At 57.1% G+C, this 25,310-nt stretch overlaps 1 protein-coding gene across 1 annotated transcript in view; it reads right to left on the minus strand.

Moving 5' to 3' along the window:
- PHACTR3 (phosphatase and actin regulator 3) overlaps positions 1-22,660 on the minus strand; it is a gene marked incomplete at its 5' end in the record, with an annotated part of 160,218 nt that extends 137,558 nt beyond the window's left edge. The window contains one exon of the mRNA XM_079784633.1: positions 22,552-22,660. Within this exon, the coding sequence (XP_079640759.1) occupies positions 22,552-22,660 (109 nt within the window). The remainder of the gene's footprint in view (positions 1-22,551) is intronic.
- Between the last annotated feature and the right edge of the window lie 2,650 nt (positions 22,661-25,310).

Here is a 25,310-nt window from a genome sequence, read left to right on the forward strand (position 1 = left end):
CCCTTCTCGCCCCCTCCCCGCCCCCCGCCTTCGCCCCAGACAAGTTGAGTCAGGAACACTGGGCATGGCCGCCAAGCCTCGCAGGTGATTCTGATAGGCACTCGGGTTTGACAATGAATGATCCATGTCAGCCCCAGAGGACACTTGGCAATGTCTGATAACATTCTTGGTTGTCACAACTAGGGGCTAGGGTGCTACCATCATGTAGTGGATAGATGCCACGGATGCTGCTGACACCCCAAATGCACGGATGCCCCTCAGCGGTGCTGAGGTGAAGACCCTGCCCTGGACCAAGAGCGAGGTTCCCCCACCTGCTTGTCCATCAGTCCCTCCTGAGTAGAATCTTTAAAAGCCAAACTGAAGGCCATACGGAAATGTTTGAACCCTGTCTCAGGTGACCCCTGGCCCAGGCCCTGGTCCCGGCTCCGGAACCAGGAGACACCCAGGGAGGGAGCTGGCAGTGCAGGGCAAGGCACCGGTTAGGCAGGGAGCAGGAAAGAGCAGTGGCCCAAAGCCAGGGCCAGGCAGTGAGGGGACAAGACGGAGGAGGCTGAGGAGATGGCAGGGGATTGGACAAGAAGGAGGTCACAGACCGCCCTCTCTGTGCTGGACCCCGGCCAGGGCAGGCCACCCGCTGTGGAGGCACAGGCAGCCTTCCCGGGGCCTGGGGACACGCGGGGAGAGGAAGCAATACCCTGGTGAGCAGGAGCCCCTCTGAAGGAGCGGAGGGTGTGGAGACGCTGCTTACCTTGTGGAATGTTACCTTGGGGAGACCTACAGTGGGGAACAGAGGAAGGGCTTACGGAGAAGAGCCTTGTAGAGATGCAGACAGTCGTTAACGGAGCGATGATGTAGAGTGAAGGGTTGGCCCTTGGGGACATCTCTCCTGCCTGCCACTCAGTCTGCGGCCACGGAGATTTAGCGCACTAATAATAATACGGCCACAAGAGGTGCTCCGGCTCACCAGCAATCAAGGAGCCACAAATTTCCACAATGAGACAGCACTTGTCACTCCTTGTGCAAGAAAAACCAGATCAATGATCTCAGGTGTTGGCGAGGCTTTGGAGAAAGCGCCCTCTGAGATCCTGGAAGGCGTTTCAATGGGTACCTTTTCCAGAAGGATGCCGTATCAGAAATAAAACATGTGGGTCCCTGTGACCCAGACATCCCACCAGCTGGGACCTGCCCTGGAGGAACTCACAGGTGAACACAAGGAAGCTCACCTGGGTAATCGCCACCTTGTTGCTTGTTGTGGGTAAAACTAAACACAATACAACTATCTAATAGCTAAACTGCGAAAGTGCATTCCTTGGGCCACAGGTGGCTATTGAACGAGAGAGGAAGGTGGAGAAGTGGCATGTGGTGCGAGCTCCGCCATCCAAAGGGGAGCAGGCTCTCCAGCTGAAGGGCCTCGCGTGCCTGTACTCGAGCCTGAGGTGCACGAAACGCCTTTTCCCAGAAGCCTTTTCCCAGAACAGGTAGCTCTAGCCTGTGACAGGTGCAGAGCAGTTTCTGGCCTCCCAGGCATCGCCCCTGGAGAGAGAAAGGGGTGTCACCGCTCACCCCCGACAGTGTTCTAAGATTTTACTAAGAAATATCGATGCACTAAAATGCGTCTGGGGCACGGATAAGTGCCACTGCGGCTGGTTTATAAAAGAGAAAATCATAGATGGAAGGGTGCGACCTGACTTGGAGCCAGTGAGCCCCAGCGGGCGCACGGGCTTCAGTTGTCAGGAGCAGCCCTTCAGAGCAGCAGGTGGACAGGTAAAGAGATCCCACAGGGAGAGCAGGGTGAGGGACTGGGGCTTTTCAGCCTAGTGACAAAATGACTCAGGGTGGGGCCATAATTGGCCCCGAACACCAGACTCTCTGAAAGCCCCAGTAACACACAGCAGGACAGGGTCCCCTCAGGACTGGTGGGCAGCAGACGCTTCCGAGCCATTTGAAAAAGAACCTTGAACTCGATGCCCAAAGAGAAGCATGCCGTGCATCAGAAGAAGTGAGTCCCCACCCAAAGGGGTGTGAAGCACATGCCACGCCAACCAGGCAAGGTTGCTCCCCTCGTCCACCTTTCCTGCTTTAAGCATCCAGGTTGCTTCCAGCCTGAAGAGTCTGACTCCCTTTCCGCCAGAACCCCTCTACTTAACACAGTCCCTGAGAGCCTCATTGCTGGCTGCCGGCTACGAAGGTCCCACGCTCACAGAGTTACACAGACCACGAATGACACCTCAGATCTGCTCGCCGGTCCCAGGTTCACCACTGACCCAGAGATGAACTCGGGTGTTTCTCCCTGCCCTGGCAGCGTTTGGCCAAGGGCACCCAAGCCCCTTCAGCCTCTCTCCTGGCGGACAGGCACCAGCGACCTGCCGGGCTCTACCCGCGAGCCCTCCATTCCCACCGACAGAGGCATCCCCTCAGACAGTCAAAAAGCCAAACCCTCCATCTTTTCCGTTTCAAGTTTGCTTCCTCTGGCTGCCAGAGAGACAAAAGGAGCCGGGAAGGATTCTCTCGTGATGAGCCACCCAACTTCCATAATTGGAATGATCGTGGCTCTGCATCGGCTGCAGAGAAACGCCAACCCAACTCGGAGCGCTGAGGGCTTAATCCCCGGTTCCTAATCAAAGCGTTAATTAAGCCTTCAGGGTCTGCTGTGGCAGCCTCTGCTTGAAACTCCAAGGGAATGAACTTGGCCTCCCAGATCGAGAACAGCCAGGGATTTCCTCTGGCCGGTACCTTCGTTTGACTGAATGATACAGCGTCAATAGTCCTAACAAAGAAATTGCACAAGCCTTGAATGGGTTTATTGTTTAAAATTTCAAATCGGGCTCTGGTGCCCACAGAGCTGCCTTTAACTGGTCTTTCTTTGGGGTCAGACAGGAAAGCCCCTCTGTTCCAGCGGAGGCACTGCCCCCCAGAGCCAGGCCCACCCAGCCCCAGGGGTGGGCTTGACTTGGATGCCCACCGTGTATGGCGATGGAGTCCCCGTCCGGGGTCAGCGCATTTAGAGAGAAACCCCTTAAAGGGAAGGCCAGGACAACTTATTGTCCAAAGAGCATCTCGGAAGCATGGCACTGGTCTGAGAGGGGAACGGGGTCCTGTGCTGCATCCAGAGCACCCGTTCTGGTTCTTTTTTGAGCCTGCGCTTCAGAAGCTCAGACTTCAGCCTGTGAAGTGAAAATTGCCTTCTGGTGGAGAAAGGTTTTAATGATCACTTTGCTTCCTGCGTCTCCATGGCGACCAGGCGTGCAGAGCCCACCCCCCTCCTGCTTTATTAGGCCTTTCTTCCTCTCTGGAAAGTAATCAATCAAGACACACAGCCGCCTTTGTGACCGGATTTATCACCTACACAATCGAGGCTGCCCGGGGTGGGGAGTGGACCAAGTCCCTGTAATTTACTGAAACGGGCTCTGTCCTGGCGCACGCGCCCCTTCATCTCCTGCTGGCCGCTCTGGGAGCACACCTGTCCCGGAGGTGGGCAGCGCCCAGGTGCGCCGGCCACTCCATAGCTGGGCGCCCTGAGGAAGCCCCTCCGCGCCGCCCGGGAGCCGGCCTGCCAGGGCGGGGCCGCCGGCCACCCGGGCTGGGGGGGGGGGGGGGGGAATGGGGGGAGGGGCAGAGCCCTGCAGGGCGGCCGAGTCGGCACAGGTCTGCCGCTCCCAGGCCAGCACCCGGGCAGGGAAGCCCCGGGAGGGCCCACGCCCCCACCAGCCTGCGAGGAGGCCGACGGAGCACCGGGCTCTCCCTGCGAAACCTCTTCTTTCTGGACAAAGGGCTCGGCGGCGCCCCAGCCGCGTGACAGGGGGATGCGACTTGCGGAGCCTGGGCACCGGGTCCCGCAGGGGCTCCCCAAATGCAGGCGGGGCGTGGAGCAGCGCCCGGGACGTGCGCTCCGCGCCGCTGCCCAGGCCTCCCCATCCACCCGGCCCCGCCCGCGCGTTACCTGGGTTCTCCCCGGCGTCGGCGGAGGAGGCGGCCGCGGTGTCAGTGAGGACGCTGGGGTCACTCTGCGAGCGGCCCCGCGACCCGAGGCAGCTGCTCCCGTCCTCGGACGCAGCCATGGCCCGGGCGCAGGGGCAAGTTGGAGGGAGCCGCGTGGAATCAGAGCATCCGAGGCGGCCAAGGTCACTGCCGAGGGGGCCGGAGGGGGCGTCTTTTTAAAAAGCAAAATGAAAAAGGCCCCGGAGAGGGAAGGAGCCGGAGGACCGCGCTGGGGCCACGAGACAATAGCCTCGCGGCCGCAGCCAAGCGCATCCCTGCGCGCGGCCTCGCGCTGTTATTTATTCGTGTTTATTCCCATTCTTCAGTCTGTATTCCAGGAAAAAAAAAGTTGAACCAGGAAATAAAAACTTTTTCTTGTCAGTGTTTAGTGCGTGCTTGGGGCCGGGGGTGATGTCCAGAATTTCTAAGGGCGCTCCCTCCCCCCACCCCACCCCACCCCACCCCCCAGTGAAAAAGGAAAAATGAAGAATCTTTGCTATTGCAATTGCTTTAATCTGAAAGCTGTTCTTGGAGCATCTGTTGGAAAACATTAGGATTCTCCCATCATGCCGCGCGAGAGGAGCATGACGTCACAAGAGAGGGGAGTGAGAATGAGCGAGGTGTTGGGGAGGGGTCTCAAATACCTGGACTGCAAGCCCTGCCCTGGGGAGGCGGGGCTGGATCCTGAGGTAGGGACCGCCCCCCCACACCCAGCGGCTCTAGAACCCAGAGAGCTTCCAGGTCCCTCTCCCTCCCCTCCCCCACCGGAGGGAGGAGACCCCGAGGGCGCCTCCCCTGGAGGCAGGGCCAATCTCCCCGGCAGCGCGGGCAGCTGGTGTCCTGGGATTTGAAGGCCATTGGTTCCCGGTGCACAGGCTCCACCAGGGGGAAGCGCCCCATCCCGGCTTCATCCCCGCCCACCCCGGCCCCTCCCCACGGCCCATTTGGAACATTGACTGACTCACGGGCTGACTGAATGAACGCTGTCATCCTCCAGGCCCCGGCCCTAGCCCGGGAGAGGCAGGGGGGCACCGGAGCTTCCTGGGAGGCTTCCCCAGCGCCCTCGATGAAGGGGAGGGCCAGACAAGGGGGTGACACCCAGGGCTGCCACTTACAGAGGCGGCCTCCCAGGTGCCGATGAGCAAGGCTGGCATTCCAGGGGGTGGTGTGGGGAGAGTGCAGGCAACGTGCTTGTCTCACCAGGCCCCAGCACAGCTGAGTGCTGAGGTGTGTGCTGAGGTGTGTGCTGAGGTGTGTGCTGAGCTGTGTGCTGAGGTGTGTGCTGAGCTGTGTGCTAAGGTGTGTGCTGAGCTGTGTGCTGAGCTGTGTGCTAAGGTGTGTGCTGAGGTGTGTGCTGAGCTGTGTGTTGAGGTGTGTACTGAGCTGTGTGCTGAGGTGTGTGCTGAGCTGTGTGCTGAGCTGTGTGCTGAGCTGTGTGCTGAGGTGTGTGCTGAGCTGTGTGCTGAGCTGTGTGCTGAGCTGTGTGCTGAGCTGTGTGCTGAGGTGTGTGCTGAGCTGTGTGCTGAGCTGTGTGCTGAGGTGTGTGCTGAGCTGTGTGCTGAGCTGTGTGCTGAGCTGTGTGCAAAGAGGTGTGTGCTGAGGTGTGTGCTGAGCTGTGTGCTGAGGTGTGTGCTGAGCTGTGTGCTGAGCTGTGTGCTGAGCTGTGTGCTGAGGTGTGTGCTGAGCTGTGTGCTGAGCTGTGTGCTGAGGTGTGTGCTGAGCTGTGTGCTGAGCTGTGTGCTGAGCTGTGTGCTGAGCTGTGTACTGAGGTGTGTGCTGAGCTGTGTGCTGAGCTGTGTGCTGAGGTGTGTGCTGAGCTGTGTGCTGAGGTGTGTGCTGAGCTGTGTGCTGAGCTGTGTGCTGAGGTGTGTGCTGAGCTGTGTGCTGAGCTGTGTGCTGAGGTGTGTGCTGAGCTGTGTGCTGAGCTGTGTACTGAGGTGTGTACTGAGGTGTGTGCTGAGCTGTGTGCTGAGGTGTGTGCTGAGGTGTGTGCTGAGGTGTGTGCTGAGGTGTGCGCTGAGGTGTGTGCTGAGCTGTGTGCTGAGCTGTGTGCTGAGGTGTGTGCTGAGGTGTGTGCTGAGCTGTGTGCTGAGCTGTGTGCAAAGAGGTGTGTGCTGAGGTGTGTGCTGAGCTGTGTGTTGAGGTGTGTGCTGAGCTGTGTGCTGAGCTGTGTGCTGAGCTGTGTGCTGAGGTGTGTGCTGAGCTGTGTGCTGAGCTGTGTACTGAGGTGTGTACTGAGGTGTGTGCTGAGCTGTGTGCTGAGGTGTGTGCTGAGGTGTGTGCTGAGGTGTGTGCTGAGGTGTGCGCTGAGGTGTGTGCTGAGCTGTGTGCTGAGCTGTGTGCTGAGCTGTGTGCTGAGGTGTGTGCTGAGGTGTGTGCTGAGCTGTGTGCAAAGAGGTGTGTGCTGAGGTGTGTGCTGAGCTGTGTGTTGAGGTGTGTGCTGAGCTGTGTGCTGAGCTGTGTGCTGAGCTGTGTGCTGAGCTGTGTACTGAGGTGTGTGCTGAGCTGTGTGCTGAGCTGTGTACTGAGCTGTGTGCTGAGCTGTGTGCTGAGCTGTGTGCAAAGAGGTGTGTGCTGAGAGGTGTGTGCTGAGGTGTGTGCAGCGGTCCTGTGTCAGCCCCTCAAATGACCCAGGGTCAGGAATGGCTCCTTCCCGGGTGGCTCCCTCCTATCTGGCCGCATCCAAAGAGGGGCCAGGCCTGAGGGAGCAGCCTGGAGGGTCGGATGAAACCCGACCAAGGGCCCAAGACAGGACACGATGTGGGGAAGTAACGTGGGCACTGCCCAAAGCATTGAGCTCTGCAGCAGTCGCCCAGAGAAAGTGCTCAGTCAGTCAGTCAGTCAGTCAGCCAAAATGTGCACCGAGCCTCCTGCCGCTGGCACCACCCAGGCATGGGGATCCCCAGTGAACAAATGCAGAGACCCCAGGGGGCTCCAGGAGGACAGAGGAGCTGGGAAGGGTGCGACCCACCAAGAAATGCCTTCGAAACCTTTAATGACAGGTGACAATGAGTACAGTGAGACAGCAGCTGGCAGGGCGTATCCTCCACACTTTTATCCACATGAGAGGCTGGATGGGCGGCCTTGGGCCAAGCACTTCAGCCCCAGATGAAACCCCCCACAGGGCCCTGGGAGGACACCTGCCCAGGTCCAAGCCAGGAGGTGCCAGGGCAGGGATACTGTCCACCCGGGGTTGGTCCCCCTGGGTCCTCGGGCAGCCCCGGGCCCAGAGCTCCACAGCCATGCTGAGACCTGTCCCCTAGGCAGGTCTCAGAACCCCCACCTCACATTACCAGCCCCCCACAGTCACGTGAGGAGGCTTCTGGCTGCCCAGCCAGCAGCAGGTGCAGAGGTGGGCGCTCAGGCGGGGAGGGCAGCCCAGGGCACCTGCAGGAGGAGGAGAGAAGGAAGAGGCACCGTGGCTCCTGCTCTCTGCCACTCACTCACCGCCCTCCGCCTCTTGGCCTTCCCTCCTCCCACTGGCACTGCCCCTGACTTGGGAATTTTCTTTAAACGAACTCTTTGCACTTAAAAGCGTTTTAAAAGAAACCATCACCAGCAACAGAAATGCAGCCCCCTGTTGCCGACGGGAAGGACCACGACCACGGTGCAGACTGGGGAGTCCCCTCTGCGCTCGCCTTGTTAGAAAGGACGGTGAGCGGGTGGGAGGGGAGTTCTGCCATCCAGGCACCGCGCAGACGTGTTCTCCTTCGTGTTTCCGGGGCTTTTCTATGGAAGCCAATGCTCTGTGTTGCCTTGTCTGGGCTCCGCCTAAAATCACTGCTGTCGCTCAGGTGGTCTAGTGCCGTCCCCATTCCCAGCCCCACCTCGGGGCGGGGCTGAAGGCACAGAAGGCCAGGACTCGGGTTTGCCCAGGATAGTGAGGAGGCAGAGGACGAGAGACAACAAAGCTTATTTCTTAAAATGTATACGTCAACGAAGTACTGTGATTTGTTACAGCTTGGTACGGGGCTGGCCTTGGGTTTTGAAATGTTCTGTAATAAAAAGTTTCAGATTAAAAAACATAGGGGCCCCCATGCCTACTGATCAACAGAAAATAAAGTCTCCTGGTGAATGTGGCCCTAAAAGTCACTCACCGCGACCAGGACCCCGTGCCTGGGAACAGCTGGTGGAAGAGAGTTCTCTGTAGGAGGTCCCAGCCTGGAGGACCCTCCAGGGGTCTTTGTGAATGTCATCAACTGTCCCTCCTGACGGGGAAGCACACTATTGGAAAGCCTACGGGCCAGCCCAGCTTCATAATGGTCCCGAAGTAGAAACCAATGCCCATCAACCAATACATAGAAAAATAAAGTGTGGTCAAGCCACCCGTCCACTGTAACCTCACTCAGCCACAAAACCCTGCCACCTGCCACGACATGATGGGCCCTGAAACATTAGCCAAGGGACTCCCATACTTTTGCTTTTTGATGTTTGCCTGGATATGGGGGGAGGGGGGCAAGGTAGCCTTCAAGTCTGATATTTACAGTGGGATGGGAGGGTTCGAGAAGGGGCGGGACGGGGCAGAAGAGGAGGACCCATCTGGACACCTGGCATTAGACGTGATGCTGTCCCGGCGCCACACCCACCCAGAGTCATGGACACTCTCTGTCCCATGGGGGGGGGGGGGGGAGGGGGGAATGATGGAAAGGGCAGAAGCTCTGGTCCCACAGACCCACTGGTACCAGCCGCAGGCTGGTGCCCTCTCTGGGCCTCCGATTCCTTCTTATCTTGGAACGAGCATGGTCACCCCTGCCTGGCCATTCCATGACGACCATCCGGGGACAAGTGCTGAGCCGCGTGGTGGTGGCTCTCACAGAACCTCCTGCTGGGCTTCAGCTCCAGCTCCGGAAGGCCCGCCGCACTCCGACCAAACACACTAAAGGGCACCCGAGGCACGCGGTGGGCTCCGCACCAGGCGACCGTGGATGTGAGGCTGCAATGGCAGGACCTGGAGGGTTACAGCGATGCTGACTGCTGCTCCGCTAGAGACTTCCTTCTCTCCCAGGACCCTGGGAGAGCTGGAGCCGAGGACCTGGCACTGGGTGTCGGATGCTCAGGGGGATTGTCTGGCCTCTTCACCCGGAAAACAAGGATTTGCTAACTGAATGAGTGAACGCACAAGGTGGTGGCTTGTCACTGGCACCCCTGCGGCAGCAGTGAGGGCTGGGTCCCCAGGGCCCAAGTCACCTCCAATGGTTCAGAGGCACAGAGGAGGCCTCCCAGACCACAGGCCCCCAGACCACAGGCCCTGTGGCTTCTCCTCCTCCGTCAACAGAAACAGAACTAAACCAGCTAACTAAAAAAAAAACTGCTTAGGCCAGCATCGCAGTTCAAGCTCTTAGGGAACCAAATGAGTGGGACAAGAGGGGAAAGCCCATTCCAGGTCAAGGGATAGACAAGAGTGAAGACAAAGCCACGCCCACTGAGTAGATGATAAGGGAGTGAGTCGCGCCCTCTGCTGGTCACGGGAGAAACTGCGCCCAACGCGGCCACCTGCCTGCATGCTTCCTACCGTTGAGTGTCCCATGGGGTCTGAAGCTATAGCCGGCACCATGTGACTGCAGTGACACTCGTGAGGATGGGATGCCAGCAACTGAGGACGGACACCTGAACGAGCCCTTGCAGGTGTCCTGTAACAGGAGCAAACATCCTACAGCATAAGTCTGAGTTGGTTGGTATTCATTTACTTGACATGTAGCTCTCATCACGTATCAAACTCTGTTCTAAGAACTTTGTAATTATTAATATGAATAATGCTAAAAATTAACCACACATGGTAGGTACTATTAGATTCACGTTCTGCAAGTCAGATGCAAAGTCCTTACTTGCCCCAGTAGCAGGGACAAGGTCCGCACAGGTCCCCCCAGGTCCGCCCAGGTCCGCCCAGGTCCGCCAGGCCCTCTGCTCTGCAGCCCGGGATATTATTGCATCAAACACATCCTAAGTGGCAGATCCGGCAGCCTCGTGCCTTTTTGGATCCCCCTAAAAGTCCCTGACTGGATGATGAGGAGGGGGAGGAGCAGGAGACGGCAGTGGTGGCATTGAAGGATGACTGCATTTTTGCAGCTTACCAAGGATCTCACCTGCGTAAGATCCCAGGACACAGGGGGTGTGAATAAGGCGGATAAAGTGAAAACACCCTAACTCCAAATGGCTGGCCAGGACGATATCCACACTAGGAAATATTACAAGCAGCTTCTTCTTCTTGACATAAATCTGTGTATTCGAACATCACTGGAACTCCCTACTTCCTGGGTGAGTGGGTACGTTGCAGCATGACGTAATGATCCCCCAGCAGCCACAGACACCCCCGCGTCCCCTCTGCCCTCCACAGGCTCAGGTTAGCATGAAAGTGGCGGCGGGGTCTGGGCAGCTCTGTCCTGGACCGAGGGCGTGTTGCCTCCAGGAGACAGGGAAGGGCTGGGCCCGTGATGGGGCCATCGCCCTCCCACAGGCAATGCTTCCGCTCCTCATGACCAGGAGGTCCTGCAGCCTTCCACGCTCCCAATGCTCCGACGGAATGAAAGGGCCAACGCAATCCCAGTGGACAGCGCTGCTCAAGCCGGAGCCCTCTTTAAAGAAGATAATTCATGTTTCAAAATGGTCTGTGTCACCCAAGCTCTTTCTCCAATTCACTGTGGACGTTTTAATATGTTTATTGGATATATATTAAAGGGACGTCTCTTTTCCCACGGGAGACAGCAGAGCCGGACTTAGGGACTCCCGGAGGGGGTTAATGCCACCAGGCCCGTCACAGACACGGCGGGCCCTGCGTGTTTGCAGCGTCGCGCCTGCTCCAAAAGTCACAGAACACCCAGAGGCTCGGTGTACAGGTAGCACTTTCAAAATAAGTCATAGTCCTGGGGCTGCGGCGATACCTCCCCGGGCCCACTATAAATAATGGCGGCTGTGCCCAGGTTTTCCCAGAGGCTGCGGTCTCTTTGGGGGCCCACAATTTCTTAAACCGCTGTGCACTTTGCAGCTGGTACATCCATTGGGATTTCTGCATTGGGGCAGTATGATTTTGGCAATTAGATCCTGGCACCTTCGGCAGTCTCTGTTCTGTATATCATAACAGTGCCAGGGATTCCAGTTAACATTCACGTCTGTTACTAGTCCAGGGACTTGGGGTGCAACAGAAATTACTCCTGGCATTTCACACGGCAGCATTCGGAACCCCCTGGCCCTCCTGGCTCTCTTCAAGGGCTACTTGGGAGACCCATGTTCACTCAGGCTGTGGTATAAAACGGAGCCCCAGGATTTTAGGGAAGTGGGCCCTGGAGGGCTGTCGGGAGGGAGTGAAGGTACAGAGATCCGTGGCAGGGTGGTTTCGGCTCCTGCCAGAACCTTAACTCTCAGCAAAGCTGAGAAGCTGGCCTTCGTCAGGAAAGGCACGGGCCTGAAGACCACACGGATCCACCAGGCTTGATCCCAGAGAAACGTCCTGGAGAACTTCAGGCCCTGCTTTGGGTTTGATTGATTGACTCACTCATTCGTTGATTCATTGGCTCATTGTTCGAGTATACTAGTACACTGAGCACAGAGTATGTGCCAGTCATTCCACAGGAGAAGGAGTACTGGTAGTCAGACAACAGCACGTGCAAAGGCCCTGGGGTGAGCAAGCACTGGGCACTTTGAGACGCTAAGGGTAAGGGTGGGGTGCAGGCCCCAGAACTCAAAGGGCCTCATGAACCATGGGAAGGAAGGTGGAGCTATCCTAGGAGGAATGGAAAACCCAGGAGCGCCTCCAGCCAGGAGAGAAAGTGGATTTACCTTCTCTCTCGGAAGGTTCTGGGTCCACGGAGAGTAGAATACAGTGGAGGGTGGCAAGGAGGGGCTGGGAGACAAGGGGCACATGGGGTGCTGTATCGAAGAGGGAGGGGGGGGGAGGTAGCCTGGCCCAGGGCGGGGGCAGTGGGAATGCAGAGCAGCGGCCGGAACCTGGATATATTGTAACTGTACTCAGCACCCCCTAATTCAAAGGTACCCCGCAGCTGAGAAACCAAGATGGAGACATAAGGTAAACACCTAACTGTTGCCTACCACAACAATTTTGAAACTACAACTGGAAAACAGAGCGCACACCGTCCAGAACCACCGGAAAGCTGGCAGAGTGGAAAACCTACAACTAGAGAAAAACAGAGAGGGGACGCTGAGCCTCAGGAGCTGTGGAGGTGCGGAGATCCGTGAGCACGGAAAGGGCGGGTGGCTGAATACGCGGCAGGCTTGCTCACAGCACGCGGAGAGGGAGGGCAGCAGACACTGCGTGGCTAGCTTTCTCGTTTGGGAGAAAAACAAAATCTCCCGACTGCACTGAAATCCAGCTGCGGTCGGGGAGAAACTGGTCTGTTTGGCAGCGGACGAGGCTCGAAAGCTGCCTTCTCTCAGAGGCGCGCAGCCATTAATTTGGCACGGAGAAACCTGCCCTCTTAGGGCGGCGCAGACGGAAACCAAGTTTGTCTGCACCACCCTGAGACTCCGCCCCATCCAAGCTGAGCACAGCCCTCCCAGTGACTGGATTTCTCGTTCGGGAGAAAAACAAAACCTCCGGTCTGCACTGAAATCCAGCCCCAGCTGGGGAGAAACTGGTCTGTCAGGCAGCGGGAGAGGCTCGAAAGCTGCCTTCTCTCAGAGGCGCGCAGCCATTAATTCGGGCACAGAGAAACCGCCCCTCTTAGGGCGGAGCAGACGGGAAACCAAAGCTTGTCTGCGCCACCCTGAGACTCCGCCCCATCCAAGCTGAGCACAGAAGCTCTCCCAGCGGAGACACTGCTGATCCTCACAGCCAACTGGCTTGGAGATCAATTCCCGCCAGTGAAACCAACAATCCCAAACACTCTGAACTCCAGTTTCTGGGGACACGCGGGGGACCCAGACGCCTACGGGACTCTCGGCCATCGGTTGGAGAGTGAGAGTGACTTTTCTGTCGGTGTGGATGACACCAGACCTCAACCACTCTCATAAGGGACACATTCAAGAGGCAGACTCAGTGAGCACCAAAGCCCTACTGTGTCTCCAGCACAGCAATTCTTCTGTTATAGACACAGCAGGCCCTCACAACCAATTGGACCGGAGGTCAATTCCTCCCAGTGTACCAACAGCAATCAGGGCTTTTAACTACACCAAGACTTTCCACTCAGCCCACAAAGGGGAGTACCAAGAGCGACCACCTAGGGTGATAGGGGAAGCTGAGCTACCGGCCCCTATAGGTCACCAACCACACAAAGCCACTCCATCAACACAGGGAGGCAGCCAAAACGTGGAGACATCGCAGTATGTCACAAGTAGGAGAGATAGATGAAAGCAAACTAATGGACGACACAGTGTTCAGAACCATAGTTATAAGGTTACTCAAGAATCTTCTAAAAACCGCTGAGAAACTTGAAGAGACCTTCAAGGACCTTAATGAGAATACCAAAAAAATGGAAAAGGACCAGTCAGAAATTATGCATACACTGTCTGAAATAAAGAATATACAGAGTAGACCACCGCACCCAAAGAGTCAAACCAAAGATCTGGAATATGAGGAAGAAAAAAACACCCAACCAGAGAGGCGGGAAGAAAGAAGAATCCAAAAGTGTGAGGATAGCATAAGGAGCCTCCAGGATGGCTTCAAGCGTACCAATATCAGAATTTTTGGGGTGCCAGAAGAGAGAGAGCAAGATACTGAAAACCTATTTGAAGAAATAATGACAGAAAACTTCCCCCACCTGGTGAAAGAAATAGACATACAAGCTCAGGAAGCGCACAGAACCCCAAACAAGAGGAATCCAAAGAGGACCACACCAAGACACATCATAATTAAAATGCCAAGGGCAAAAGACAAAGAGAGAATCTTACAAGCAGCAAGAGAAAAACAGTTAGTTACCTACAAGGGAGCACCCATACGACTGTCAGCTGATTTCTCAACAGAAACTATGCAGGCCAGACGGGAGTGGCAAGAAATATTCAAAGTGATGAATAGCAAGAACCTACAACCAAGACTACTCTACCCAGCAAAGTTATCATTCAGAATTAAAGGGCAGATAAAGAGCTTCACAGATAAGAAAAAGCTAAAGGAGTTCATCACCACTAAACCAGTATTATATGAAATGCTGAAAGGTATTCTTTAAAAAGAGGAAAAAGAAGAAAAAAGTAAAGATAAAAATTATGAACAACAAATATCTATCAACAAGTGATTCTAAAAATCAAGTGAATTCAAAATCTGAGGAACAGAATAAACTGGTGAACATAATAGAATCAGAGGCATAGAATGGGAGTGGATTGATAACTCTCAGCGGGAAAGGGGTGTCTGTGTGGGGGGTATGGGAAGAGACTGGACAAAAATCATACACCTATGGATAAGGACAACGGGGGGGGGAGGGGGGGGCGGGAACCGGGTGATGGGGAGATCTGGGGGGAAAAAAGGAGAAACAATTGTAATAATCTGAACAATAAAGATTTATTTAAATTAAAAAAACAAACAAAGGTACCCCGCAGCTAACCTGCAATAAAGAAAAAATTCCTGCACACAATTACTGTTAAAATTCAGACAATTACCAGCTGATTCATGTGCTCTATAAGTCTGAGGGAGGTTTCCATTTTAATGTCAGGATTCCTCGCAGCAGGACTCAGCCGTCCCAGCCCCATGAACTCACGCAGCTGATGCAATGAGGTCACATTACAGTGGCGTTACCCCATGTGTACCGAGCGGCTTGCTGGGGGCCGACCCGGCTGGTCCGCTCACCCACAGTGTGGCCGGCAGAACTCTGATCCCCCAGGACTCCTGCCCCCTGTCACTCGGCCAGACACTGCCCGGGCCTGCTGGGAAGGCTTTGCCCAGTGGGCTGGCTGAGGATGGGGAGGCCATTCTGGAGACCAGATGGCCCTGCGGAATCACAGGACCCTCAAAGTGAAGGGCAAGATGGGTGGGCCATGGCCTCCCACCAGCAGGACGGGCTGCTTTCTGCTGCCAGCCTCCTCATTCCCAAGGCAGACAGCTCCCCGGGGAGCCAAAGTGGGGGCGTCCAATTGGGTCCCCGAATTAGGCACTAAGAATGTCACTGCCTTCCAGAACAAAAGGTAGAGAATGGAATTAAGTTCTATGGGAGGCAGGAGAATAAAACGACTAAGAATCCAGGCTCGCCCCAGGGTCAAATTCAGCCCCACCAGCTGTGTGGCCTTGGACAAGTCAGTCCAGCTCTCTGTGCCTCCGTTTTCTCATCTGCACAATGGGCTCACACCTCACGTGCAGCTGAGCAGGGGAAGGAGCAGACCCAAGGCCAGGCTCGTCCGCGTCCATCCCCGGCTCCTGTGACCACCACTGTCCCCACAGAGACCTCTGGTGGCTCCTCAAGGGCCCCACAGGTGACTCCCACACGCACCCAGCGCAAATGACAACTGTGAAATCTTCTGTACTTTTACTCATGACCATAGTTCTCCACATTTGAAAGCACTCCCATCTGCAAATAAGAGGACTGTCTCCTTTATTTTTTATTTTCCAAATGTTTAACCAAGAGGCAGAAAAATAGAGTTAATTTACTATGAATATTAGTGGGTTGTAGGAAAAGCAGAGAGCAAAGCCATGAAAATAAAAGTAGGAACTGAAGTTTGCAGCCCACCTCTACTGTGCCAGGGCCTCCCACCTGAGTGCGTGCAGGGCGGTGCTTACAGGGGCTTCGTCACGGACGGCAGGTAACACTCAGGTCAGACCGCTGCGTGGACACACAGGGGTGCAGACAGGCAGTCCCTAACGTGCGGTAGAGACCTCATGGAGGGCACGGTCTCTTCTCAGTCCTCCCCCTGGGAAACCCACCATCCATACGCCCGGTGGCAGGAGGAATCAAACACTGACAGATGGAGAGCAGAGCGGGGGGCGTGCTGACTGAGGGTGCGCTGACTGCCAGGCGCCCACGGGAGCGAAGGCGCGGGGTCGGTGCCCAGAAGAGGCTGCAGCGGTTCACGGCGCCCACCTCGAGTCGCACTGTTCACACGTGTGCAAGTCGTTCCAAACTGCATGGAAGTGTGATGTGCTTCCAGGAGAAGGCAGGCGCCTCCTGAGCCCGCCTCCTGCTATTCGAGAGGGAAAGTGCGGCTGGGTCTGGGGTTCTGGTGCTGAATGCCGTGCCTTCGGGGAGAAGCCAGAGACTCTGCGTGGCAACAGACGCGGCCAGAGGGAAGACACTCCTGTGAGCCGGGGGGTGGCTCCACTGTTTCCACAAGGGGGGTGGGGGGCAGAGGGGGGAGGAGGAAGGGCCTCCACCACACACCTGCTGCTCATGCTCTCAGCAAGGCCGAGAGACTTACAAAGCACCTACTATGTGCCAGGCCCTGGGCCACATGTGTGCACATATCTGCAGCATCACTAACAGGCCAGTAAGCAGACGAGTTGTGCAGGGGTCCCCGAGTCCTCCGGTTCAGGGGTCACAGGAAGGATGCCCAGGTTAGACACAGTCAGACTCACACTGTGACTGATGACAGTGAAGAGACACAAGGGCGGTTGGTGCACGGGGTGAAGTCTGGGGGAGCGGGAGGCCTCGTCTCCTCCCAGTGGAGTCGCAAGAGACACCAGGATGCACCAGATGCGCCAGCTGTGCGGACGTGAGGAGTGCTGTTTCCCACAGGCGCCACGGAGACCTGGCACCCAGGGTGTGCACCTGGGCAGGCCCCGCGGGCACCCGCTGCCTGGCACATACCCAGATTCCAGACCCCGGAAGGCAAGTGGTGTCAGCATAAACTGTGCACCAGATTTCCCATTAAAGCTGCATTCTCACACTGTCCTGAAAGTAGATTACAGTGGGTGTGAAAGGAGACGCAAAGCAAAGAGCTGTACACTCATTCCAGGGAACATGGATGGATGTTCATTACCAACGTCCTGGTTTGCCCAGGACTCAGGTGTGGATGACAAGAGGGCCACACACGAAACCTGACAAGCTCCGGGAGGCCAGCAGGGTGGCCCTAGGAACTCAGAACCGAAGCACCCAGAGATGGTCTGAACACACGCATTCCTCTCGGAGCGGGTCTGCCCCAGGCCTGCGGCTTCCCTGACCCAGCCAGTCTTTCCCCAAAGCAAGCCCAGCTCTGTCTTCCTGCATCTAAGATAACAGCCCTTTGAGATGTCACAGTAATTTCCTCTCCAGAGCCCTCGGGGCTCACCCGGCCCAGCACAGGGGCCACAGAGCCCCTTGCTCTCCTGTTCGGGAGCACCACCTCCGGGCGCCGCGTTGTGAACTGCCCTGAGCCCTGCAGCGTAAAAGAGGCGTGTCTCTCCCTCTAGCTTTTCATCCGACCTAAGAGGTTCCCCGCTTTGCTCTCCCGCCTCCTTAACCTGCCACCCAGGGGTGTTGCGCAACCCCCTTAAGTCTCCCGCTTTGATGCTAATGTATAAAAAATGCTGCAAAACTGCCGGTCTCCAGAGCGTTTTCTCAGTCCCTTGAGATTTTGCTTCCCTGCAATTGTCATCAGTTTGGTTCAAATAAACTCACAAAAATTCTCTAGTTTAGACATTTCTGATGTGAACACAGGGGTCCTTGGGATATGGATGCCCAGAGCTAAAGCCAGGCCACCCTGGCAGACTGGGAGAATGTGCCCACTTTGAAGTTGCGGCCAGAAAAGGTTTATTAAAGACACAAAATGATAAAGAAAAAACGTGATACATTTTACTGCATCAAAGTAAAACCTGGGGGTGTAGCGCACAGCACAGTGACGACGGTTAGCAGCACTGTTTCGCATATTTGAAAGTCGCTAAGAGAGTAGATCTTAAAAGTTCTCACCACAAGGAAAACACTGTGACTCGAAGTGATGGATGTTAGCTGGACTTACCGTGGTGGTCACTTCGCAATAAGCACACACATCAGGTCATTGTATCGCACGCCTGGAAGCACCATCATATTACATGTCAGTTATATTAAAAAAACAAAACAAAAAACCTTCGTCGCAGCCAAAGACACTGTAAACCAAGTCAAAAGGCAAGCCGCAGAGAGACCCAAAATCGCAGCAGACAGAGTGGGAGTCCGGGACACATAAGCAGCTATTGCAGACCAATCAGAAAGAGACCAACAACCGGGCAGAAACACAGGCAAAAGGAAAGAGTGACATCTGAGCGGTCAGTGAGCATCAGAAAAAGCCTCTGGAGCAACCAAGGGAATGCAAATTAGTCCCAGGAATTCCCCCTTTTCTCCTGCAGGACTGCCCATGAGACTGAACCTTCGAGGCACCTGGAGGAAGGGCCCTCAGCCGCTGCTACGGGAACAGCTGAGCCCCCACGGAGAGCAGTACAGAGGCCCCAGGAGGCGAGCGTGCGCGCGCGTGTGTGTGTGTGTGTGTGTGTGTGTGTGTGTGTGTGTGTGTGTTTGATGCTCACGCAGGCCCACCCCCCGTGGAGCAGGGCTGAGACAATCCCCAAGGCCATCGGCCTCAGAAAGGCTAGCACAACAGTGGAATACTCTACAGCAATTAGGAAGGCTCTATTAACCCAGATAAATCTCCAAGACTCACTGAATGGAAACAATCCGTTTCAGAACAGGACGTCCTGTTTTCAGATGCCATTTCTTTAAAATCCTTACGGGAAAGAGTGCTGACCGGCCCCCTGAGACCCAGCACAGTGCCGGGAGTCTGGTGGGCACCCTGCACTCTAAAGGTCACCTGGGGGGCGGGGAGGAGGGGGAGGAGGAGGAGAGGAGGGAGCCGGTTCCAAAGGTTGGCCTCGTTTGCGGTCTTCACTCCTCACTTGGAGACAGTATTCAGGAAACACTTTGTGTCATTATTCCCCCTGCCACCCCGCAAAGAAACCAGTTGCCTGAATAGAACACATTAGGAATTACCTGACGAATATTACAAGCGTAGGCCAGGCCTGGTCCCACGCCTGAGGATCACTCATGTCCCTTAAAACACAAATGGAGCCACCACCTTCATCAGCCAAGCTTTCCAGCAGACAGCAGTCCTTACGGTGCTGAGGCAGATACACCTGGGTGAGGGGCAAGTGACAAGAAAATGCCCCGGGCACCTGGGCAGGTGACTCACAGCCTTCTGCTCTGCCTGGACTTGCCAGTAGGTGACCCAACCCACGGTGCGAGGTGCAGGCCAGATGAGCACAGGCAGGGCCCCACACTGAGGGTGCAGCTGGAACCCTGCTGGTGCTGGCGATGCCCCGCGCTCTCTCTCCATCTCTGCCGGCACCCCCTGGTTTTCTTTGGGGGTCTCAGGCCTGTGGGGCCGGTGAGCTGGCCCATGAGCTGGGCCGTAGCCGTCCAGTTCCCCCCATTCCCAGGCCACAGTGATGGGGTCAGAGACAGGCAGCGTGACCCAGCCAAGATCGGGACGCACAAGGGGACACTAGCTGGAGCCCATGAGGCCGCCTGGCCTTGGACACCCAGCTTCCTGAGCTGACAAATGCTCCTTTTGCTTCCAAAGGTCTGGTCACTTGCCACCGGAAAAGCCTGCTGGTCCAGCTGGTTGTCATTATGGTTTCAGGAGAACCCACAGCTCAGAGCCCACGTGGGTCTGGAGAGTCCCTGCCCTCGGGGAGCCTGGCCCAGCCCTGAGCTGGCCAGGGAACACAGCACCACTTCCAACTGCCTCAAACAGCCCCGAAGACACGACTTTTAATGAGCATCAGCTGACATGTGTCATGATGTCATCGATCACGCCTTTCCCTTCCAAAAATTTAAAATGAAAAAAAACTCATTTGGTGCAGAAATATCCCAGTACGAGTCAGAGCTTCCAATCAGAAGTCGAAATCTGGAAGAATGGCTGGCTGATTTGTTCCTAAATTAAAGCAGCGCTGGCCACAGAAATAGCACACGGTCCCTCTACGACCGTCCCCCATGACCGTCCCCCATGACCATCCCTCCACAACTGTCCCTCCATGACCGTCCCCCCATGACCGTCCCTCCATGACCGTCCCTCCATGACCGTCCCTCCAGGGCTGGGAACCGGGACCCGCCCAGAGAGAGTTCTGGGAAGCTGCACACAAGTTGGGAGCCAGGCTGCAGGTGGCCGCTGGACAAATGGGCACAGGGGAGAGGGGCCAGGGGACCTCCCCGGGTCCAGCCGTTAGCATGCCCAGAGCTGTGGGCACACAGCTGAGCTCTACCCTGGGTCCCTGATGGCTCCAAACCAACATTTGGTATTTGGACTGGGGTCTTGCCTGACGCCACACCGAGAGGCAGAAACTGAACCCCACTCCTGGAGAGGGCAGCATGGTCCTGAGGGTGTCCTCCGAGGGGGCTCCAGGCCAACCACTGCCCCCAGCTCCAGACTCAGACATGCCCACTCCACAACCTCAGGATGTCAACAGGCCTCTCCAAATGGGCACACCCTCCTCCCTCCAACCCCTCCCCCACAACCAGCCTCCCTCCTCCTTTGCCAAGCCTGCGCCCCAGGTGCTTAGACACACAACCTAGGTGGCTTCCTGGCTTTCAGGCCCCGGGGCATCAGCAGGCCCTATTGTCTCAGCCACCTAGACCTCTCTGTCCTGAGAGCAGCAGGCTCCTCCCTGCCCACTGAGCCCGCTGACCGCCAGATGAGCTCTCTCTCACATACAGCAGGGGAGGTAAGTCCCCCGCCAGTGGCCTCGACCGCCTGTATGAAATGCCCATGGCTTACCCTGGAGTCCAGGGCACCCACCCACCTCCCCATGACCCTCTCTGCTCCCCAATTCCACCGAGCCAATTACCACCTCAGGGCCTCCTGCCGGGATGCTCTCACCCCCAACCTCACGTGGCTCCCGCTTCCCCCCACTCAAGCCTGTAGCCAAACACCCATCTTTGCAGAGCCTTCCCTGGCCAAGCAGCTCACATCCTCAGTCAATGCTGCCTTGTACTCGCCTAGTCTTCCCCGCACGTCCCTGCACTAATGATCCTTTAGTTTCGTTTTACTGCCTTCCCCCCATGTTCCCCAAGAAAAGCTCCCTGAGGCCAGGAAGCAGACTTGCTTGCTCCCCTCATCCTGGCATCTAGGTCAGTGCCTGCCCCCTTTTCAATGATTAGTAAACATCTGATGACCCGCAGCCTAAATGGCCAGCTTTCTCAACTTGGCCAAAGTGGGTTAGCTGTGGCTCAGCCTGCCACCCTCGCGGCCTAGACAGCAGCCACAGAACTATTTTAAAAACTCCCAACAATGGAAAGGAGCGTGTGCAGCAGGAGTTGTATGTCCACAGGCAGACCACACCCTTGCAAGGGCTCTGAATACACCGCGAGCAGCTGAAGGTCAGCGTGTGAAACGTCCTTTCTCAAAACCCAACCCCAGTGGGCTGGCGCAAACGCAGGACCCAAGCATTGCAGGGGAGCTGGGAGTGGGGTCCGAGGTCCCTGGGGAGGAGGCCCGAGCAGCCCTGGGTATAATTGGTGGCAGCAGGCTGAACCCTGGTGGGGCAGCCTGGTGCACCCACTGTGCTCGGGTGCTGGGGAGGGAGCTCCATGCCCAGCAGAGGGTGTGTGTCCTGGGGTCACCACTGGACCCCAGAGCGGAGGACAAGGTCTCACACTTAGTGGAGGCACAGAAGGGCCACCCATTCTGTGCCGGGGGCCTGGGTGCTCCATTAGTAAGTGCCCGGAGCTTCACCATGGGCGGCTCACCCTCGGGACACCACCCAGTAGCTGGCACACAGCAGGCTCTCAATGACACCTGCTGGTCCCAACAGCCCCAGTACCCCCCTTCTCCTCCTGTGACTCCCTGTACCTTCCCAACTCCACACCCTGACTTGTACCCTAGATGGTTCTTGTCCTCTTTCTTTTTCTCTTCAGGGAGGGGCTGTCCTGGTACCTTAGGATGCTCAGCTGTACCCCTGGCTCCTCCCCACCAGATGCCACAGTAACTGGGGGAGTTGTAAACAAACAAAAATGGGGGCAGGCAGAATCCCCCCTGTTGGAGCCACTGATAAGAACCAGGGACTATGGAAACCAGAGCTTCCAGACCACCTGTTCTGGAATCACCTGGGGCGCTGGTCAGAAATGCAGATTCCAGAAAGCTGAGGGGCAGCCTGGTGGGGCTGTTTGTAATAAGTGCCCCCAGGTCCAGGACATTCTCCCGGGCCAGTCTGGAAACACCGCCTCACGCTCCTGCCCCACCAGGGTTCAGCCCAGGGCTGCTCTGGCCTCCTCCCAGGGCCTCAGCCGCTCCCACTCCCAGCTCCCCTTCCCTGGACCAGGTGGGCCCTCACCATTTTCCAGCTTCCTCGGCCTCTCTCCGGAGATCCTGTCCCTTTAACTGCGGCTGGACCCGCTCCAGGACCAGGTGTCTGCCTGCAGGGGCTCTGGCCACTCCTGCCCCGCACAGTTGGAGGCCCGCTCCACAGAACATGCTTGAACTCTCACTGGGTGGCGAGCAGGGCTTATGTGATCCCAGCTGCTGCCTCACGACTCAAGTATAAGATCGCCCCCTCTTACAGATGCGGAAACTGAGGCACAAAGAAGCCAAATGCCCTGAGCACCCACCAGTCACGCAGCTGGCCGAGGAGGGGTCAGACCCCAAGGCCAGCGCTCCGGACGGCTGCGCGCACTGCCCTTGTCTGGGGCCAGAGGCGCCCGCCCAAGCTGCAGGGGAGCCCGAGCCAGTGGCCAAGGGCAGGGCTCCGGCTCGCACCGCGTCGCTTACCTTGCTCCGGGCCTCGGGCGGCGGCGGCGGCGTCCCGGGCCCCAAAGGCGCGCAGCAGCGAGCGCACGGGCGCCGGCCAGCTGGCGCGCCCCCCGCCCCGGCCGCGCATCCCGCCGCAGGGCCGCTCGGGGCTGCCTCCGCAGGGCCACCCTGCACCGCGCGGAGCCGGGGCTGCGGGAAGCGCGGGCCGGCGGGGCGAGGGCGCGGGGCGAGGGCTGCGGGAGGCGCGGGCCGGCTGGGCGGGGCGGGGCGGGGGCGGGGCCGCCACAAGAGGCCAGCCCTTCCGCCGGGCGGGGGCGCGGAGGGGCGCCGCCGTGACCTTGATCTCCCCGGACCCGAGCCCGCGCTGCAGACCGCGGTGCGGGACCTCAGTACCAGGGACGTTCTGCGACGTTAAAGGGACAGCAGAGCCGGAGGAGAGGCCGCCGGTCATCCTCGTTGTAAAGAGGCTGCCTGGAGCCGCCGTGGGACGCTGCGCCCCTCGCTGACCTCTCGGAGCCCAGCGCTCTCGGTGTAACGTGGGCGTGGGAGGGTGAAAGGAGGCGCCCTGAGCCTGGCCCTGCGTCCCGCGCGGGAGCCGCCTGGGTGCCTTTACTAACTGCCACACATGCGTTCTCATAAGCAAGTGACGTGTACGTTTCCTTTTTCAAAAGATAAAACAGAAATATTTAGCTTAATGAGGACGGTATGTGGGACCCTTGTAGCCACCAGCCAGCTCAAGAACGAGGGCTGCGCCAGCCGCACCCCAAGTCCATCGAGCGCTGACTCCTACTGTAACCCCTCTCCAACCAGGGCGCGGGGCCTCTTGGGTCCCGGAGCTCGCAGCCTCTGCTGACTTGGATGCAGGGTCTCTGGCCTGTGACGGACTCAGCCAACATCACCGAGCGTGGCCATAGACTGACCGGCTCAGTGTGGCGGGCACAGGTCCTCAGAGCCCAAGGGACAGCACGTGCTCCGCCCCCCACCCCCCTTCGCTGAGCGCTCTCCGGGGCAGCTCCGCTCAGGGGCCCAGGATCCTCCGGTTCAAACCCCAGCAACCCCGCCAGCAGCTGCGGCATCTAGTCCGTCACACGTGCAGAGTGCAGGCGGCCGGGAGGGAGGAGCTGCCCACGGCCACGTGGCGGCTGGGTGCAGCGCTGGCACTTGGATGTCGGGCATCCCACCCACCTGCAGCCCCCCGGGCCACACCGCTCATTCATCCAGAACTTCGTGCCAATAGCAACGACAATGGTGAACAGCTAACACTAGGTGGCGCTGTGCCGAGCACGCATTCACTTAAACTTGCTGGCAATTAGAGGAGGTACAATCATCCCCACCTCACAGATTCAAACTCCGGGACAGCAGGGATTTTGTCACGTCCACTGCTTTGTCCCCAGCTTTATCCTATTTCCTCCTCCATCAGATCTCGTGGGGGATACTATGATTGTCCCCCACTTTTTAGAGGAGGAAACTGAGGCTCAGAGAGATGAAGTAACTTGCCCTAGGAAGTTAGGAAGGAAAAGAGTCAGGATTAAAACTCCAGTCAATGTCTCAGTACCTTTGCTCTCTGCCCAGCCCAATGGGCACTCCCTGGCGAACTCCTACTCATCCTTCAAGACCCAGCTGAAACATCGCCTCTGCCCGGAGGCCTTTCCTCCAGCCTCCTGCATCTCCTCCCCATGCATTTGGCTCCCCCATGGACTGCTAGACCCCTCTGTTGGTCACGCACCACATCACATCCGGTCCCACGCGGCTGCCCGTGCTTCCCAGTGCTGGGTTGTAGGGGACAGCATTGGCCCCGGACACCGCCTTCCGGGCCCACTCACAGTCAGTGAACATGTTTTGCAGCTTCAGTCCTCCTCACTGGTAACAAAAGTTCCAATTTCCTCTGGGTAGCTTCCTCCCCAACTCTGGTAAAGGCAAGGCCCCGCCCTACTGCTGGGGGTGGGATTGTGACCCAGTCTGACCAATCAGGACAGTCCATGCTTCGGTTCTCAAAGACGGTTCAAGAAGTTGGTCTATGGAGGCTCAACTATTAAAAATCCTCAGCACCACAGAGCTTTTGCCTCATGGTAGACACCCAATCAATAAGTAATAAGTACGCGTTAAAAAGTGGCCACGCGGATAGGCGGGCTGCTTTGGAGCCATGGGGTATGCCAGTGAATTGTTCACTTTAAAAATGTTTAATTCCATATGATGTGATTTACACCTCAATACGTTATTTTAAAAAGAAAAGCAAGCTCTCAAAAAAAGTCACCACAAGTTACTCAGAATGGCTGGGATGATGAACAAGAAGGTGGAATCTGGAGAAGGCACACAGAGAAATTGTGAGTATGTGTGTGTGTATGTGACTGGGTGAGTATGAAGAGTGTGTGTGTGAGTGAGTGTATATATGTGTCTGAGTATGAGTGTATGCATGACCAGTGTGTGTGAATGTGACTGTGTGACTGAGTGTGGACATGTGTGTGAGTGTGTGTGTGTGTGCGCACCCCTCTCCTGGTGTCTCAGGGAAACCTGTGTTCCCTTTAGAAAGCGGAGACTCTGCACGTCCAAGCCCGAGTCAGAAGCAGTGAAGGCTCTGGGGCTGAAATGCTGGTTTTACCGCCCAGTGCCTCTGACTCCAGGAACTGGCTCTTGGCCACAGGCCCTCCCGACCCCTCACAGGCCCTGAGATGGCCTGGGGCAGGCCCCGCGCTGTGGCCAACCCGGAGGGGCTTTTCGGAAAGCAGTCTGTGCCTCTGCATGCCCGCTCTGTTTTCCTCTCTCTGCACCATCCTATC

This window comes from Cnephaeus nilssonii, assembly GCF_951640355.1.
Source record: "Cnephaeus nilssonii genome assembly, chromosome: 11".
Taxonomy (NCBI): domain Eukaryota; kingdom Metazoa; phylum Chordata; class Mammalia; order Chiroptera; family Vespertilionidae; genus Cnephaeus; species Cnephaeus nilssonii.